The 16,789-nt window shown below is 40.1% G+C and overlaps 3 protein-coding genes across 3 annotated transcripts in view; 1 reads left to right on the forward strand and 2 right to left on the reverse strand.

Annotated features, from left to right (window-relative positions):
* Nucleotides 1–759: 759 nt before the first annotated feature.
* Nucleotides 760–2,196, reverse strand: LOC136248353 (uncharacterized). Its single transcript, XM_066040141.1, has one exon. It carries the CDS (start codon nt 2,194–2,196, stop codon nt 760–762), a length of 1,437 nt encoding a protein of 478 aa, XP_065896213.1.
* Nucleotides 2,197–7,104: 4,908 nt separating this feature from the next.
* LOC136248354 (uncharacterized) lies at nt 7,105–15,269 on the reverse strand. The gene is made up of 3 exons (XM_066040142.1): nt 15,029–15,269; nt 12,252–13,276; nt 7,105–7,728 (listed from the first exon to the last, which is right to left on the reverse strand). The coding sequence occupies exons 1-3, from the start codon at nt 15,252–15,254 to the stop codon at nt 7,105–7,107; spliced, it is 1,875 nt and encodes a 624-aa protein (XP_065896214.1). The 5' UTR covers nt 15,255–15,269.
* Nucleotides 15,270–16,041: 772 nt separating this feature from the next.
* The window catches only part of LOC136249544 (uncharacterized), a 40,917-nt gene continuing 40,169 nt past the window's right edge, over nt 16,042–16,789 (forward strand). Inside the window, exon 1 of the transcript XR_010698254.1 lies at nt 16,042–16,204. The gene's annotated coding sequence lies outside the window, so the exon portion shown is untranslated. The remainder of the gene's footprint in view (nt 16,205–16,789) is intronic.

The raw sequence follows: 16,789 nt of genomic DNA on the forward strand, positions 1-16,789 counted from the left end.
GTCATGAGTGGATGACCAAAGGAAGTAATTTTTTGTGCTCAGGAGGGGTCGGAGTGGAGTAAGCAACGGAGAGATAGTGTTAGTGGAAGCAGACAATTGGTTAGCTAGTCCGAAGAAGGATCGGAGATCAGTGCGGTTGTTTGGTGTGGGAAAACTGGATATAGCTTCAGTGATGGCCTTGTCAATCTGGTAGCCATCTCTGGAGATGCGAAAGCCCGCAAAGGTAACAGTGCTCTGGGAGAAGTGGCACTTGTCTGAGTTGAGAGCAATCTGTTTGTCGACACATCTTTGAAGAAATGCTCTGACATGGGCAGCATGTTGTGTGGCATCGCTATCATATAAAACAATATCATCAACAATTCTTCGAAATCCACTAAATCCTGTGAACGCTTCTGCCATGCGTCGATCATAATGTTCAGAGATTGATGATATACCGTAAGGGGCCCGAAGGTATTTGAACCTACCAAACGGAGTTATGAAGGTTGTCAAAAGTTGGCTTTGTGCATCTAATGGATACTGATGGTATCCCTTTCTAGCATCTAAGACTGTAAAGAATTTCGCATTGCTTGCGGACATGTCTGCTACAGCCTCTGCTGGGGAGCATGACTGGTATCTTTCTCGTCTTACAAAGCGGTTCAAGTGGGACAAGTCCACACACATACGGATAGAGTCACTGTTTTTTTTGGGTGTTACTACAATGGGGGCACACCAATCTGTCAGTTCAGTAACAGGGGCAATGATGTGCTGTTCCTGTAACAATTATAGTTCTGCAGCTAACTTATCACGATATGCGAAGGGTATAGATCGGGGAGATGTCACACAAAATGGTTTGGCACCACTTGTCAAGTGGATGTGGAATTGCTCACCATCCATAGCTCTAATAATGCCATCGAATACTCTGGGGAATTCATTAATTATGGAGTCTTTGGTGAGCATGGAAGTGCCTGCATCAGTGGAGATGATGTTGATAGGTGATTCATCAAGGGTTGTGGTACAGATAGCTTTAGTGACAGCCGGTGGGTATGGATAACAGTCTGGTAGTATGCCGAGGTTCTTGCAGGCTTTCCATGATATAAGGATTCCGCAAACATCTGGATAAATGTGTAGGTCATCGGAGAATTCTGTGTTGCCGAGTTTAAGGCAGATGGGCAGTTTTCCTACAGGGTGCATTTCCGTACCATTAGCAGCTTTGGGGACCGTGGTGGATGGCAGGAGGTTATCAATGTGTTCATTCAGATGAGCTAGTATTTCTTCACCAGCTGCAGAGATGTCTGCCCCTGAGTCTGGCAAAATGGTAGCAGCTGTAGTTCCGTTAAGCGAAGAGATATTGAGAGTAATCTTGGGGGCAGGATCAGTGGCAGTCACGTGACGGATGGTGGAAAGGAGTGACAGGGCATTGGTACCAACTGGTGTTGGTGTGGTATCTGGCTGTGGCAGTTTGCTACAGCAAACCTTAGCAAAATGACCCAATTTGCCACAAATGTTACAAGACAGGCCAAAGGCAGGGCACCGTGAACGACCTCCGAAGTGAGGCTTGTTACCACATCCTGAACAGGTTGGTGGGTGACTGGAGGTTGCCTGGCTGAGTGGCTTCCTGCGGGATGGCGGTGGGTTTTTTAACGCTGCAACTGAGTCATGGTATCCGCTAGACATGCTTGCCCGCTGTCTCTTAGCTGCTTCTTGGGCTTGGCATACCTGCATGGCCCTGTCAAGGGTCAGGTCTTTCTCCTGCAAGAGATCTTCAACTGTGTCCCCGTCGAGGATACCTTCAATGATTTGATCGCGTATGTTTTTGCGTGTACAATCGTTCGAACAAAAGTTACATGTCTTGACCAGTTCGCGAAGCGCTAATACGAAGTCATCGAAGGTCTCTCCAGGCTGTTGACTACGTCTACGAAAGTTTCTACGCTCCACTGACTCATTAATGTGGCCATCTATATATTTTTTGATGGCGCTTATGATTGCTGCAACGTCTGCTTTCTCAGTATCAGAAAGGCCGAGATTTTGAACAATGGAGAGAGTTTCTCTGGAAAAACACAGGTTTAGCGCTTGGACTTTCTTATCTGCACTTTCTTCCGACAGTCCCGAAAGACTCATGTACGATTCCCACTGAGCTTGCCATGCAGCAAAGTCTGAACCGCGGTCTATTTGTATGTCTAACTTAGGTAAATCACCTTGTCTGAACACATAGGGCATGCTTGATGGTTGGGTGAACTTGGCAGATCGGTGCTTCTGTGGTGCCTCTAACCGGCACCAGGGAACCAGTGGAGTGGTTACAATAACCCGGTAGTGAGTTTGAAGGGCGATGACGACGGTTGCGTTGACGGCTACACGGGTCTGAAAACTGCTCGTAGCGCCATGTAGGAACGTGATAATCAATTAAATCACACACACACGTGATCCTACTTACAAACATTGCTATGAATACACTATGATTATAATTAGCCTATAATACAATACTAAGATTATCCTACAATAAGCTTAAAGAGAGAAAAGCAAAGCAAAATGCATGGTTATCTAAACTGCACTTGATAGTTTCTGTTGAAGAATTAGAGAAGCAGTTAACAAAACTGGAAAGAAATCAGCAAAAATTAGTACTATTAAAAGATCAAGTCAATATTCGCAAGAAACTTTTGAATCAGAAAATCAAAATAACATTTTCAAGACAAGGCAACAAGCATCCGTTAAAAGATATCATTGATGATCTCATTGCCCATATTCAGACATGTGGCCCATACCCAAATGATTACTGCATCACAAATTAACGATCCACTTGAATTAGTTGGGAAACAAATTCTTCACAAGTTTAAACATGAAGATGGTGAAAAATGGTACAGAGGCCATGTTATTAGTTATGATGATATCAATGAAGAGCACAAGATCATCTATGATAACGAAGAGGAGGACTGTTACTTTAATTTAATGGAAGACATATCATGCTGAATGACCTGATTATCATAAATTAGAGGAACTGCACATGTTTTAAATTGTTTACAAGTGCACAAAATTATAAGACTTCACACATAGCTATAAACTAAATCTACATATCGTTACAAATGTTCTAATTAAGAATATGACCTGCTGAGTGAAAATCCAACTTTTTTGCATTTTCCTTGAATTTCACTTTATGATATTTTTGTTGTCTAGAGGGAAAAACCAATAGGCTGATAAAGTTTCAATTTTATCTGTTAAGTACTTTCGAAGTTATAACAATGGACAACAAGAACAAAAGGATTGATTTGTACAGTGCCTTTACAGGAAATTATAGGCACTTGTTTAATCAATCACAAGTTATGAATGCGATGGGCTATGAAGTTGGGACTTGTGTCATTCAATTCACCATTAAATGGAGAATTCCTAAATATACCCACGCTATCAAGCAAGAAGGCTGTTCAAGTTTAGAAACGGTGACAATAAAGCTACATTTTACCACAACATAGACAAATACACATCATTCACATTTGCTTCATGGCAGGGGAGGAGAACAGTACTTAAAAGGGGGGGGGGGGGGGGGTCTTGTGAACCTGTGACTGGTTACAGCAGTTTGCCACAACACCTTTACCATTTGTTTGATTTTCTTCTATTAGAGTGCTGTATCTTACAATTTTTTTACAAAATATAAATATTGATGGGCCAGACCTGAATATAAATATTGATGGGCCAGACCTGGCCCTAGGTTCTGGTTACACCACTACCAATAATGATAATAGTACATTTAATGCATGGGAGTCGGACACAAAGGTTATATTACATTTCACTGAATATTGCAGATCTGTTTAAGCATCATTATCATTTAAAATGTGCCACATCCAAGCCAATTAAGCTGACAAGAGTAAATGCTGGTAACAATAACTGAGATACAATAAAAAAAATTTTAATGGCATTACAGTATGGATAAACAATCAAAAGTATAGAAATTTTTTTGATCCAAAATTTTACCTCTGCCAGCCAGATCGTTAGAAAGGCTGCAGCTCCTTCAAACTTGGTGTGTACAATACTTGTACATCAAACTTCATTGCCATCATACATGATAGGTTTGGCATCTCTTCTCTTGGCGGGTAGGGCGACTAGAATGAATTTATTGTGCAACCCATTCACAGAAAATCACCCTCCATGAAAAACGATAACAAATTTTGACTCAGTTCTGTACACGACTTGGTAGGCCAACACCAATAGAAATCACACTCATTATCTGGGAGTTCTGGGCATCTTCTTCGTAGCACACAAAACAAATATCAATCATGTGATATTTTAAAATTTGTGTACCTCCCCAGAAAAGGAACGCAGTTTAAATTGAAATGTAGTTTTAGTCATTAGGTACTAAGGATAGTACACTACGACAGTCGGGAATTTGTTTCTCGCAACTTCATTTCTCACATTGCGGATCCTACCTTTAAACTTTACTAAAAGTCAAGGATTTGACCACTTCTTAGAAACCTCAGATGTTCTTCTGGATCTTCCTCTGATTTAAAGCTCCTAGGAAGACAGTTTGTAAGACGTGCTGCACGCTGGGTCTGTGGTAGCAGGTGGAATTCTGCTACTAGAAACTGGACTAAATCCTCTGACTCATGTTTGCATCAGCTTAAGTGGCCTACCCTCCACTCTAGGAGATCCTTCAGTTCTATTAGCCTAGCTCATGATATTTTACACAATCGAATTTCAATCCCATTTAACAAGTATTTCCGATTTTCTTTTACAAACACAAGATCTCACCCTCAATCACTTTCCATTCCCTCATCGACCATCAACCCTTATCGTCACTCTTTCTTTGTCAACACTCCTTTTCTGTGGAACTCAATACCTCACAGTATTCTTCAACTGTCGAATTGTGTTGCTTTTCACTCTGCTCTTCGTTGATTTCTTTTTGTGTAGCATCAACTATATGTCTTCAGTTTTGTATAAGCTTTTAATACATCTGTTTAGTGTTTTTTTTTGTTTGTTTGTTTTTTATTCAGTGTACATGTGTGTGTGTTGTTTTGTATGTGCTTTTTGTGAAGGGGAGCACGTTTACAGGCTTAGCCTTTTGTGTACCCTTGTCTTTTGACAAAAATGGATAATCTAATCTAATCTAACAGTAGGTAGGAGGAAACCTACCAAAATCATTGAAGATCATTGCACTGAAAATTTCATCTCTGCCAGCCAGATGGTTAGAAAGGTCGCAGCTCTTTCAAACTTGGTATGTAGAATACTTATACATCCAACTTCATTACCATCTTATGTGATAGGGTTGGCTTCTCTTCTCTTGGCTGGTTGAGCATCTCGAACGAAACTTTTTCTCGACTCATCCGCAGAAAATCAGCCTCCGTGGAAAACACAGGCAAATTTTACTCACTTCTATACGTAGTTTGGTAGGCCAACAACGCTTGATATCACACTCAGAATCTGGGAGCTCTGGACGTCTTCTTTGGGGGGCACAGAATAAAGATCAATCACGTGAGATATTAAAATCCGCATGTTGCTCCAACAAGGGAACTCAGTTCCAAACCAAGGGTAGTAATAGTGATGAGGCACTAAGGGTAACATACTACCATAGTCGGGGATTTGTTTCTTGCAACTTCATTTTTCGCGTTGCGGACCCTATCTAAGTTTTACTGTCGGTTCAATAGCTATCCCGGCTCATTGAACCGACTTTCGGTTCAGTTAACCACTGCCAAAATTAAAATCCCTCTTAAGCTAATTAGTATAATTGTTTTGTTTTTTTTCCCGGGCTAGATGTAAGGCCCCTATTCGGTGATTATTAGTTTCTCATCCAGCCTTTCTAATTATTATGATGCGGGCGGGAGGGTATTACCATTATGCCATTATTTTATAATATTAACACACTGATGTACAGACCTTGTCCAAATTGTCTTTCTTTCTTACTACAAACATTTCCTTCACCAGCTGATTCTAATTTTCGTGATCGTCAACTATTTTTCGACAGTCAACTGAAAGCCTGCTTTGATGAAGTCGATAGAGCACGATTGCAACTGGCACTGCAGCAATTTGCCAAGGAAAACAACAGTTCTCCTGGTGATATATAGCGCATTGTAGCGTTCATTAACAAAAATTATAACAGTTTGGTATCACGTGTTCTTCTGAGCATGCGCAGAGTAAATAATGGCTTACCATGCGGTAGCTTAAGAAGGATGCGGGCGGTGGATGAGAAACTAATAATCACCAAATAGGGGCCTAATGCCCTTTCCTACCACCCCCAGCACAAGAGGCAAACGTGCTGGACAAGAACTGAAAAGCAGGACATCTAAAAGTCCCTAGGGCCATTTGTTAGGCCCATTTCCGGGGAAGCATCTGGTGATCTAAACGAGATGGAGCGGCTTCCACGGATGCACATCGTCGCTGACCTCAACAGGGAGAAAGACAGGGTACAGCGAATCCACGCCAAAGTACTACTGTACGATAAAGCACTACGTTTGGAAAGGAGCTCAGCAAGCTGGCGATAAAATGTGATGGCTTCCTTCCCCATGCCCCCAGTTGTGTCAAACACCAAACACCAATGGAGTAAAAGATGCAAACTCCACCTCACAGACACGGTCACCATACTCCCTCTTCTTCTGCATCTCATGACGCCTATAGAGGAACTCACCTAATATCGGACGGGCTCCAAAATCGGACGCAATTACTCGAGCTACAACAGGAATTTTCGAACAACTTATATGTCTTTAGGTAGTTCAAGGCTGTGGGACTTTGGGCACCAAGTATCAGCTTTCTCGGCTTCTTTGTCTGGTGGCAGCAGCCCTGCAAAGTCATTTCCGATTAATACGTATAATCGGAAAAACAGTCGATTCACGGACACTCACCGTCTACATATCAGACTTGCATTCAATCAACAGTTTTCTACCTTAAAGTAGTAGAGTAACTCATCTACTTTCTAAATATCCCTGGTGTATTAACTCAAATCCTTTTAATCACGAATTACAAATCAAATAAAATGAGACGTCACTGGAGTAATATTCGCACCATAAATTTAAGTATACGGAAACTTGATAAAGTATACGTTGTTTGAAATACGTATACGGGAAATGTTCACCGTATACTTTTACAAACATCGTTTACTTCCGTATACTTAAATTCATAGTGCGATTATTACTCCAGTGACATCTCATTTTATTTGATTTGTAATTCGTGATTAAAAGGATTTGATTTAATAAACCAGGGATATTTAGAAAGTAGATGCCCCTCACTATTTCGAACCACAAAAACGCCAAGTTTTGGATCAAATGATATCCTGTCATCTGCTACCACTAAACTTGCTCTGGCATTTTGGCTTGATGGATATGTGGCTACAGACTTCCTTTCAACATTGCATTCTGTGCCAACAGCATCAACATTGCATTCTGTGTCAATAGCATGAGCTCCTTCATTCCGCACTCTTTCGACAATTAAATGTGGTGGGATGGTATTGATCAATTTGACTTCATCTGGATCTCGTGCTAAGCTAGCAAAATCTGTTGTTAGCTTGTAGTCACCACACTGACACAATCCCCTCTGGATTTCATTGTAATAATAAGTCTGCAGTTGATAAAGTGAAAAAATGACAGAATCAAGTGGAGCTTCTTTCCATTTGTCAAACCGCTTCATGACAGTGTTAAATCCTTCTGATTGATTTGTCGTAATGCCACTGTAGGGGTTATAGAGTCCTAGAGGCTCCAATATCCACCTGCCAATGCTATTTATATCTGGATGTATTTCATTCATATAGTAATCCAGAAATGATTGGCTCCAGTTTACCTGAATGTGAAAGTACATGTAACCATGGCATTACAAATAAAGTAATCGGTTCCATGCATGCAGGCATACATGCTATTACAGTGGAACCTTTCTAAACTGGTCACCATTGGGTCTTGGCAAGTGGCTACTTTAGACATGCAGCCACATGAAATTTAACAAAGAAGGGAGGGGTTGGAGGGAAGGGCAAGACTTTGTTTACAAATACAGACGATTTCCACTTTCAAAGTAGTAGGCAGCTACAGGAAAGTTAATCTAATCCAAAACATCCAAGCTGTAAAAAAAGTGTGCGGCCCTCAGAAAGGCTATGGTGAAAAAAGATGTGAAATCCAAGGTGGTGGCCAAGAAATGGCTGTGATGGTAGGTTAATGGTAAAAATTTTAATAACGACAATTCAGGTGAATTTTTGTGCAGCTTCACAAAATTTACCTGAATTGTCATTATTAAAATTTTTACCATTAACCTACCATCACAGCCATTTCTTGGCCGCCACCTTGGATTTCACATCTTTTTTCACCATAGCCTTTCTGAGGGCCGCACACTTTTTTTACAGCTTGGCTGTTTTGGATTATATTTCATTTCTTTTTGTATTTGTATACCCCAAAGCTGCATGGCCTATGGCCAGCTTTGGGACTTTTTTAACCTATGTTTTTTTTCTTTACTACAGGAAGAAGAAAAGATGAAGTAGATGTACTTTAAATATTTTATCAATAAATGTACAAATTATATATATGTGACCGGATTTGTGAAAAGGGGTCTTCCACACACATCCAATTTACGAACTTTGGCAGTTCATAATGTCAGATAGGAAAATAGTATTGCCTTGAAATTTGGACAGTTTTGAGTAACAACATAGGTTAATACATGAACAAACTTTCAGGTTAGTATCTTCTTTGAGCATAAAGGTATGGTCATTCAAGTTCATAGAATTGGATGTGTGTGGAAGATCCTTTTTCGTAAATCTGGTCACATATAATACATATGTGACCGGATTTGCGAAAAGGGGCCTTCCACATATCCAATTTGCCAACTTTGACAATTGATAACTTCAGATTGGAAAGAGCTATTGCCTTGAAATTTGGGCAGTGGTGATTTCTTTGCAGCTGAACTCTCTACATGATGGTTTCTTTGTAGCTGAACTCTCTACAAGGTAATTTCTTCTAGCTGATCTCTCTACAGGGAGATTTGTTTGTAGCTGAACTATCTACAAGGTAACTTCTTCTAGCTGATCTCTCTACAGGGTGATTTGTTCATAGCTGAATTCTGTACAGGTGATTAGTTTGCAGCTGAGCTCTTTACAAAATGGTTTCTTTGTAGCTGAACTCTCTACAAAGTAACTTCTTCTAACTGATCTATCTACAGGGTGATTTGTTTGTAGCTGAACTATCTACAAGGTAATTTCTTCTAGCTGATCTCTCTACAGGGTGATTTGTTTGTGGCTGAATTCTGTACAGGTGATTTGTTTGCAGCTGAGCTCTTTACAGAATGGTTTCTTTGTAGCTGAACTCTCTACAAGATAACTTTTCTAGCTGATGTCTCTACAAGGTGACTAGTTTGTAGCTGAACTCTCTACATGGTGGTTTCTTTGTAACTGAACTTTCTACAAGGTGACTTCTTCTAGCTGATCTTTCTACAGGGTGATTTGTTTGTAGCTGAACTCTCTACAGGTGATTTGTTTGAAGCTGAACTCTCTACTTGGTGGTTTCTTTGTAGCTGAACTCTCTACAAGTTAACTTCTTCTAGCTGATCTCTCTACAGGGTGATTTGTTTGTAGCTGAATTCTGTATAGGTGATTTGTTTGCAGCTGAGCTCTTTAAATAATGGTTTCTTTGTAGCTGAACTATCTACAAGATAACTTCTTCTAGCTGATCTCTCTACATGGTGATTTGTTTGTAGCTGAATTCTGTATAGGTGATTTGTTTGCAGCTGAGCTCTTTAAATAATGGTTTCTTTGTAGCTGAACTCTCTCAAGGTAACTTCTTCTAGCTGATGTCTTTACATGGTCACTAGTTTGTAGCTGAATTCTCTACATGGTAGTTTCTTTGTAACTTAACTCTCTACAAGGTAACTTTTTCTAGCTCATCTTTCTACAGGGTGATTTATTTGTATCTGAATTCTGTACAGGTGATTTGTTTGCAGCTGAGCTCTTTAAAGAATGGTTTCTTTGTAGCTGAACTCTCTACAAGGTAACTTCTTCTAGCTGATGTCTCTACAAGGTGACTAGTTTGTAGCTGAGCTCTCTACATGGTGGTTTCTTTGTAACTGAACTCTCTACAAGGTGACCTCTTCTAGCTGATCTTTCTACAGGGTGATTTGTTTGAAGCTGAACTCTCTACAAGGTAACTTCTTCTAGCTGATCTCTCTACAGGGAGATTTGTTTGTAGCTGAACTCTCTACATGATGGTTTCTTTGTAGCTGAACTCTCTACAAGGTAACTTCTTCTAGCTAATCTCTCTACAGGGAGATTTGTTTGTAGCTGAACTCTCTACATGATGGTTTCTTTGTAGCTGAACTCTCTGCAAGGTAACTTCTTCTATTGATCTCTCTACAGGGCGATTTGTTTGTAGCTGAACTCTCTACATGGTGGTTTCTTTGTAGCTGAACTCTACAAGGTGATTTTTTCTAGCTGAACTATTTCTTTCCATAGTTGCATGAACTCCCTACAAGGTAACTTCTTCTAGCTGATCTCTCTACAGGGTGACTTGTGTGTAGCTGATCTCTATACAGGTTTCTTATTTCTAGCTGATCTCTTGAATTCTCTTCAGGGTGACTGCTCTATTAGGATGACTGCTCTTTTTGGAGTATCTCTATCTCGCACTTGCTGCACCAAGTTGGATTTCGTGTTATAACTCCGTGGCTTTAAGTTTGATTCTTCTACACCATCGATGAGCCTTTCTAAGATTATTACTCCATCTGTATAACGATTTTCAAAGCATTACCCCAAGCGGTTTATCTGGTAGGCGTGGCAAGCAGTCGTTTTTTTATTAGCTAATCTCGATTGCATAATTGTTACACACTGTTGGTTTTTTCGTTGTATCTTCCTGTTTTTTAACTCGATTTCTTTCAAACCACAAAAGGTTTGAGGTTCAATAGTTAACCTATTCACCCACCGATTTTCAGCTTCTTCCCATACGCGGTTTACCCTGTAGGCGTGACAACATATTGATGTTATTTTTCGTGAATAATCGCTCATAACTCTTTGCCTGTTTATCGTATTCCAGCCAAAGTTGGTAACGAGATGCGCCTTTATATCCCCCTTCTGTGTGCCAAATTTCAAGGCAATCGGATATGGCGTTCGAGTTTTATAGCAGTTTTTGTAAGTGTGCGACAAGAAAAAGAAAAATAAGAAGAAAAAAAACCGAAGAAACTGAGCCAATTTTTGAAGTCGCATATCTCGGGAACGCGTGAAGCGATTTCGCTCAAATTTGGAATGTAGAGTGCTGCAGTTGGGGGACATGTCCACAGCAAAAATCGTCTTGTTTCATCAAGGAAGCACAGAGCTACGGAGGTGCGAAAATTGTGTTTTCTTTCTTCCTGTCAATATACTCACGGGTGTTACGCGCCGGCTTCTTGGGCCGCACGACACACTACCGTGTGTCTTGATTTGTGTCACCATGAATCAACAACACCTTGGGCTACCACTGAAAAGAAACTGGCAAGTCCATAATGCATGCATTATACAGTACATGTTGTAGTATGCCATCATCAGGCTGAAGTGATGCTTAAAAGTAAAAAAAATCCTGTTTTGCCATTATTGACTTAAGCGGGTTTGAAAGTACCAGTTGGTTCCAGCCAGCCGGCCAGCCAACCGGCCGGCCAGCCAGCCAGCCAGCCGGCCAGCCAGCCAGCCAGCCAGCCAGCCAGCCAGCCAGCCAGCCAGCCAGCCAGCCAGCTAATAATTCCACTGAATAAAAATAATAAAACTATGAGAAGCATAATAATTATTGAGTTGTGCTGGAGGTACAGTACTTTTGAGCTTGACTATATGTACCTCACCAATACTGCCAAGGCACTATGTAGGAACTGTGAGGATAGTTTCTGGTCAGTAGTTTTTTGCAAGAAAGTGCATACCTTTTATAATTTCTATGTTTGTAATGTAAGAACACAATCTGGTCAAGGAAATGAAAAGGAAGCACTTGAATTAGTTTGGGTTAGAGCACTTACAGGGTTGTATATCCACTGTATATGTACAAATTTTACAACTTAAAACTGGAGAGAATGTTTTGCTACAATTTTGTGCCTCACGTTATATACCACAACAGCATGCTTGGGATTTGCTGACATATAAACCCTCAGTGGTAGGACTTGGGTGTGTATATAAGCAAATCCATCACAGCTGTGGTATAATTTTTATTTACATACATACATACATACATACATACATACATACACACACACACACACACACACACACACACACACACACACACACACATACATACATACATACATACATACATGCATGCATGCATACATACATACATACATACATACATATATATATACATACATACATACATACATACTTTCAATTTATCTAAACTTGATTGATATTCTTCTGCAGATGCACTATGGAATAATGATCTGAGATCTCCCTTATAAACTGGATATTCTGGTGATAGGGCCTTATGGTCCCTAAGCCAGTGTGTGACAGCAGCAATAGTGTGGCTCCAACAGCGTAAACGAATAATCCCTGGAAGATTTTTATCTATAGCCAAACATATAGCTTTTTCGTCATCTGCAACTAAAGGAAACTTATCACGGTGGCCCACTTGACCTAGAGTAGAAAATTCTGAAGCAATAAACTTCATCAATTCAGCATGGGACGTTTCAAGCTTCCGTTCATGCAACAAAAAGGCTATCGGCATAACCGGAGAGCCATAGAAGAGCACATGGCGCATGAGAAGTGCAGAAACATAGAAGTTTCCCATTTCAAAGGTAGTGTCATACGAAAATAGTTGCCCATGAGTGTTGCCAATGCGTATAAGATTTCTCATTTCTGCCAGCATTTTTGGATGGCTACATACAACAACAAGGTCAGGGTAAGTAATAATCTTTGCAATAAAGCCATCAAGATCATAAGCGATTTCATGGATGTTGTACAATTCATCATGAGAAAGTCTAAGTTTCTGACATTCCAGTGCCTTGTGATTAACCACTTGTCTTCTATTTCGGAGTTGCAGTGAAGGATTTGATGCAGAAGGACAGCTAACAGCTGACAAAGATTTTTTGTAAAAGGTTGATGGAAATTCTGAAGGATCGCTATCTTTGATTTGTTGAATTACAGAAGGGCATGATCGAATATAAGGCTTTGAATCACTGACAGAATTTCCATGAGGAAGATCCTCAGCTTCCAGATGACTTCCAATGTATTGTATTAATACAACACCAGGATTATCAAGTAAGTGATAAGCAATCCTCTGAAATTTATTACTGTGGCTGTTATCCGCTTTTGCAATGTTAAAGTAGTATTTCTTTACTTTGTGCTCTGATGCAGGCAGTAATTTGCACCCATTTTGATACCACCTATATTGATCACATCTCCAATCACCTGAAAATATCCAAGAAGATACATAATATAGAATGTCAAATAAAAAGTAAATTACTGTATATATGCACAGCTATAAATGTCTGGTGTGGTTATACATACTGCCATAAAACAGTCTACCTAGAGCAGACGTATATTAGGATAGTGCAACAACTTCATGCTATTGTTATTTCAATTAAGGCTTTCACATGCACCCATATGGTTGATTTTGCTAAATCACAATAATTATTTATGTTATGTTTTATTGTATAAAGCTACTTAACCACATTCCTTTCTGTAGCCAAACATCTCAGTACGGTTACCATATTTACTTGCACCTTTGAGCAGTTGAAAGGTATTCAACATGCATCATTTTTAAGCATAGAGTGGTGGTCAAATTTGCATAGTCATCGTATCGATTTTATGAATAAATGCCATGACATTTAGCCAAGTATAAATACTGCATAATCTCGAGTACTATATAATATAGTACTAGCAAATTAATATCATATGAAGATATCAAGCCTATACATTACGAATTGCAATTTCTGGGTTTAAAGCACTGCCATGCTTCAAGAAACTGCTGACTTGTGTCCTTGTGTCTCTAGGTAGTCTCAAAATAACAAGGGTGTTTCTCATTAGTGCATGGTAGGGTTTTCTTCATTGAAACCACTGCATTTGCTTTTATAGTCATGAGGGGCTTTCTCTTTCAATTTAGCAATTTTTTGTACACCTAAAATACCTATATATCCATGATCGTGGATATATGGTTATATATTCTGAGCCTTTGCTCTTCACTGGCCATTTGCTGTCAATTATCACCATTGTTCTTAATGATCTGCATGCTTACATACTTAGCACCTTACTTCTGCTTGTACAGACAGTTGCAGTTTTTCTTCAACTGCAACTTTTTTGGCATAACTGATATTCATCATATTAAAATTATTTGGTATATTTGCACCCCAATTTGGTAGCATATAGGCACAATAATATTATCAATACAATATTGTTTATCTATGAAGCTACTATTATTTATTTATTATTATCGTGTGAGACCCCCTGTAATTTATACAGGTCTGTGAACACTAGGGATGTGCTGGAGAGGGTTCAAACACTGTGGACAAACACACAAATTAAGAGCTGATGTGTGGTATGTCTGTTTTGTGAAATTTCAACCACTGACTGGTGGTCTGGTTCCTTCAATTTCCACTAGTCCATTTTGAAGCCTATTTCTTGCCCACCCCACCACTTTTTAGGACTTGTGATACAGTACAACACTGGGGGAGGATTTCTGCAGTAAAATTCGAGTTTGGGTAATTTTCTAATATTCTATATCCGGCTGCCTGTAAGAATTTTCTTGTTGTTAATGCTGTATTTGATGTTGGATGAAATAATATTATTATTGTATAATAATGTGTATATATCAAACAAACAGTGGCATTCTGATTAAGTTATGAATTTGATCACATGCAAGTCTAGACATACTCTATGAATACTATTAAGGAAATTAATGGTTTAGCTAATTGGCCATAATTATTAGATAAATGGTTTGGGAAGTGAAACACTCAAGCAGGTGCTTACACATCAAGACAAATACTAGAAAGAGCCAGCTAACTAACTCTTTATGCTAAAATGCAGTTGCCATTGCATGCATGGCATGGGTAGTTGTATGTGAGCTATTATATAATAGCTATTATTTCGAGCCTCTGGTTCCGTTCAACACGAAATTAGTTAGCTATAAAGATGACTCGAAAATACATGAATGCATGTACTTACGTCTCTTGTTATCATCTGTTGCACAGAATAGAAACACTTCGCCACTCTTAGGTTTAACTGGAGGAAGTTCGGAGCAACGCTGTAATGAGTTGACTTCGCACTGCAAGATGTCGTACGCCTCGTCACAATCTATCGCTTTCTTTCTCCCTGACATTAGAGGCTCAACCAGAAACTGGTCACTTCCAGCTTTACTAGACATGCTCTCTAGTTGTAGACTCCTACACATTAAGTGCACGTGGTCGTGGAGATGCGCAACCCACAGGTGACTAATGCACCTATCAATGTTATCCCCCACCTCCCCCCTCCCGGGCGTAGTGGGGGAAATGGTGGGGATTTGACTTTTTGAAAAATCAAATTCTCCACCCACTGGGGAACAACTAGTGGTCAAATCTCCATGTAGTATCGCTGGAATAAACTTTAGGAAACAGATCAATTCTTATAGCTCGCAAGCTAAAGCAAACGCATAAAATTTCGAACGGTCAAATGCCCCACTAGTGGGGCAAAATTTCTGATCAAATCGGCGAAAATCCCCCACTAATCCCTTAGTAAGCCCGGGAGGGGGGTAGTGGGGCTTAACATTGATAGGTGCATAAAGGGTAAGGTGCGCTACTCGTGCGCAACCCAGCTTAGCGGTGGACTGGTCCGTTACTGCGGTTTTCCAAGTTCTTGCAATGCAAAGCGTCATGCGCTATACAAGCATGTGGTGCGCAGTTGTTCAACAGCGGATTTTCAGTGACGACTACTGACTCACAGGACTTTAGGCATGCCTACGCATACAACTCGACAACCACAGAACATTACAGGTGTATTCAAAGAACTGCGCATACTGACACAATATTAGCGCATGACGCTTTGCATTGCAAGGACATGGAAAACCGCAGTAATTATACTTTACGAGTATAAAACATGGACTGGACCTGCGCAATGCTACAAATGTACTGGTCCGCTGGTCCGGTCCAGTCCGTAAATTATACCCTACCACGGAAAATCGTACCATACGCGTACGGTACAAAATACGCATATGGTATAGAACTGATCTTGTGACCATAGTTATATTAAATAACGATTACTGGGTCTTCTTTTTTAGTAGCTAACTGAATTCAAGTGAAGTCAGCCGGGAACAGATCAACCGATTTTATCATGCCGACTGGGATAGGCTCCTGAGAAATTTTAAAGGTACACTGACTTGACGCATTAATTATAGCGCACTGCCATGGCCGGGGGGGTCGATCTTTATCGTGTTGATTCGTGATCGCCTGTACTTTACTGCGCTGTGTCGTTCAGTTATGGATTTTTACTTGACGCGGACACGTTGTGGCGAGTACAGTATAGTCACAAAATTACCCCCTTGGGGGTATATATTTGTTGAAGGTTCTATCATGGCGGCACGATCAGTTGAAAGGTTAGTTACAACAGTGTCAAGGGGGTGGCACTCCAATACATCCTGTACTTCAATCTTCAAAATTTATTCTTCGGTGAAAGTCAAAGGTCAAGCTGGAAGTTTGCAGATGGTTGAAGGACAAGCACAGTTCGTAAAGTGTATACCACAATCAATACTTAGGATAACAATGAGAACATACTAGAATTTGGTCAAGAATCAAGTGTGTTTTTCAGTAAAAGTCAATGGCCAAGACTTATTTACGAGTTTTACCACAGGAGTACAGTCCCACCCCCTTGACTGAAGGGGTACGTTGTCCATATGCAGCATAAATTGATCGCCTTCAGGAGTGTGCGATAGTATGGTACGTTTTTAATTTCAGT

Source organism: Dysidea avara, chromosome 3 (genome assembly GCF_963678975.1).
Source record: "Dysidea avara chromosome 3, odDysAvar1.4, whole genome shotgun sequence".
NCBI lineage: Eukaryota > Metazoa > Porifera > Demospongiae > Dictyoceratida > Dysideidae > Dysidea > Dysidea avara.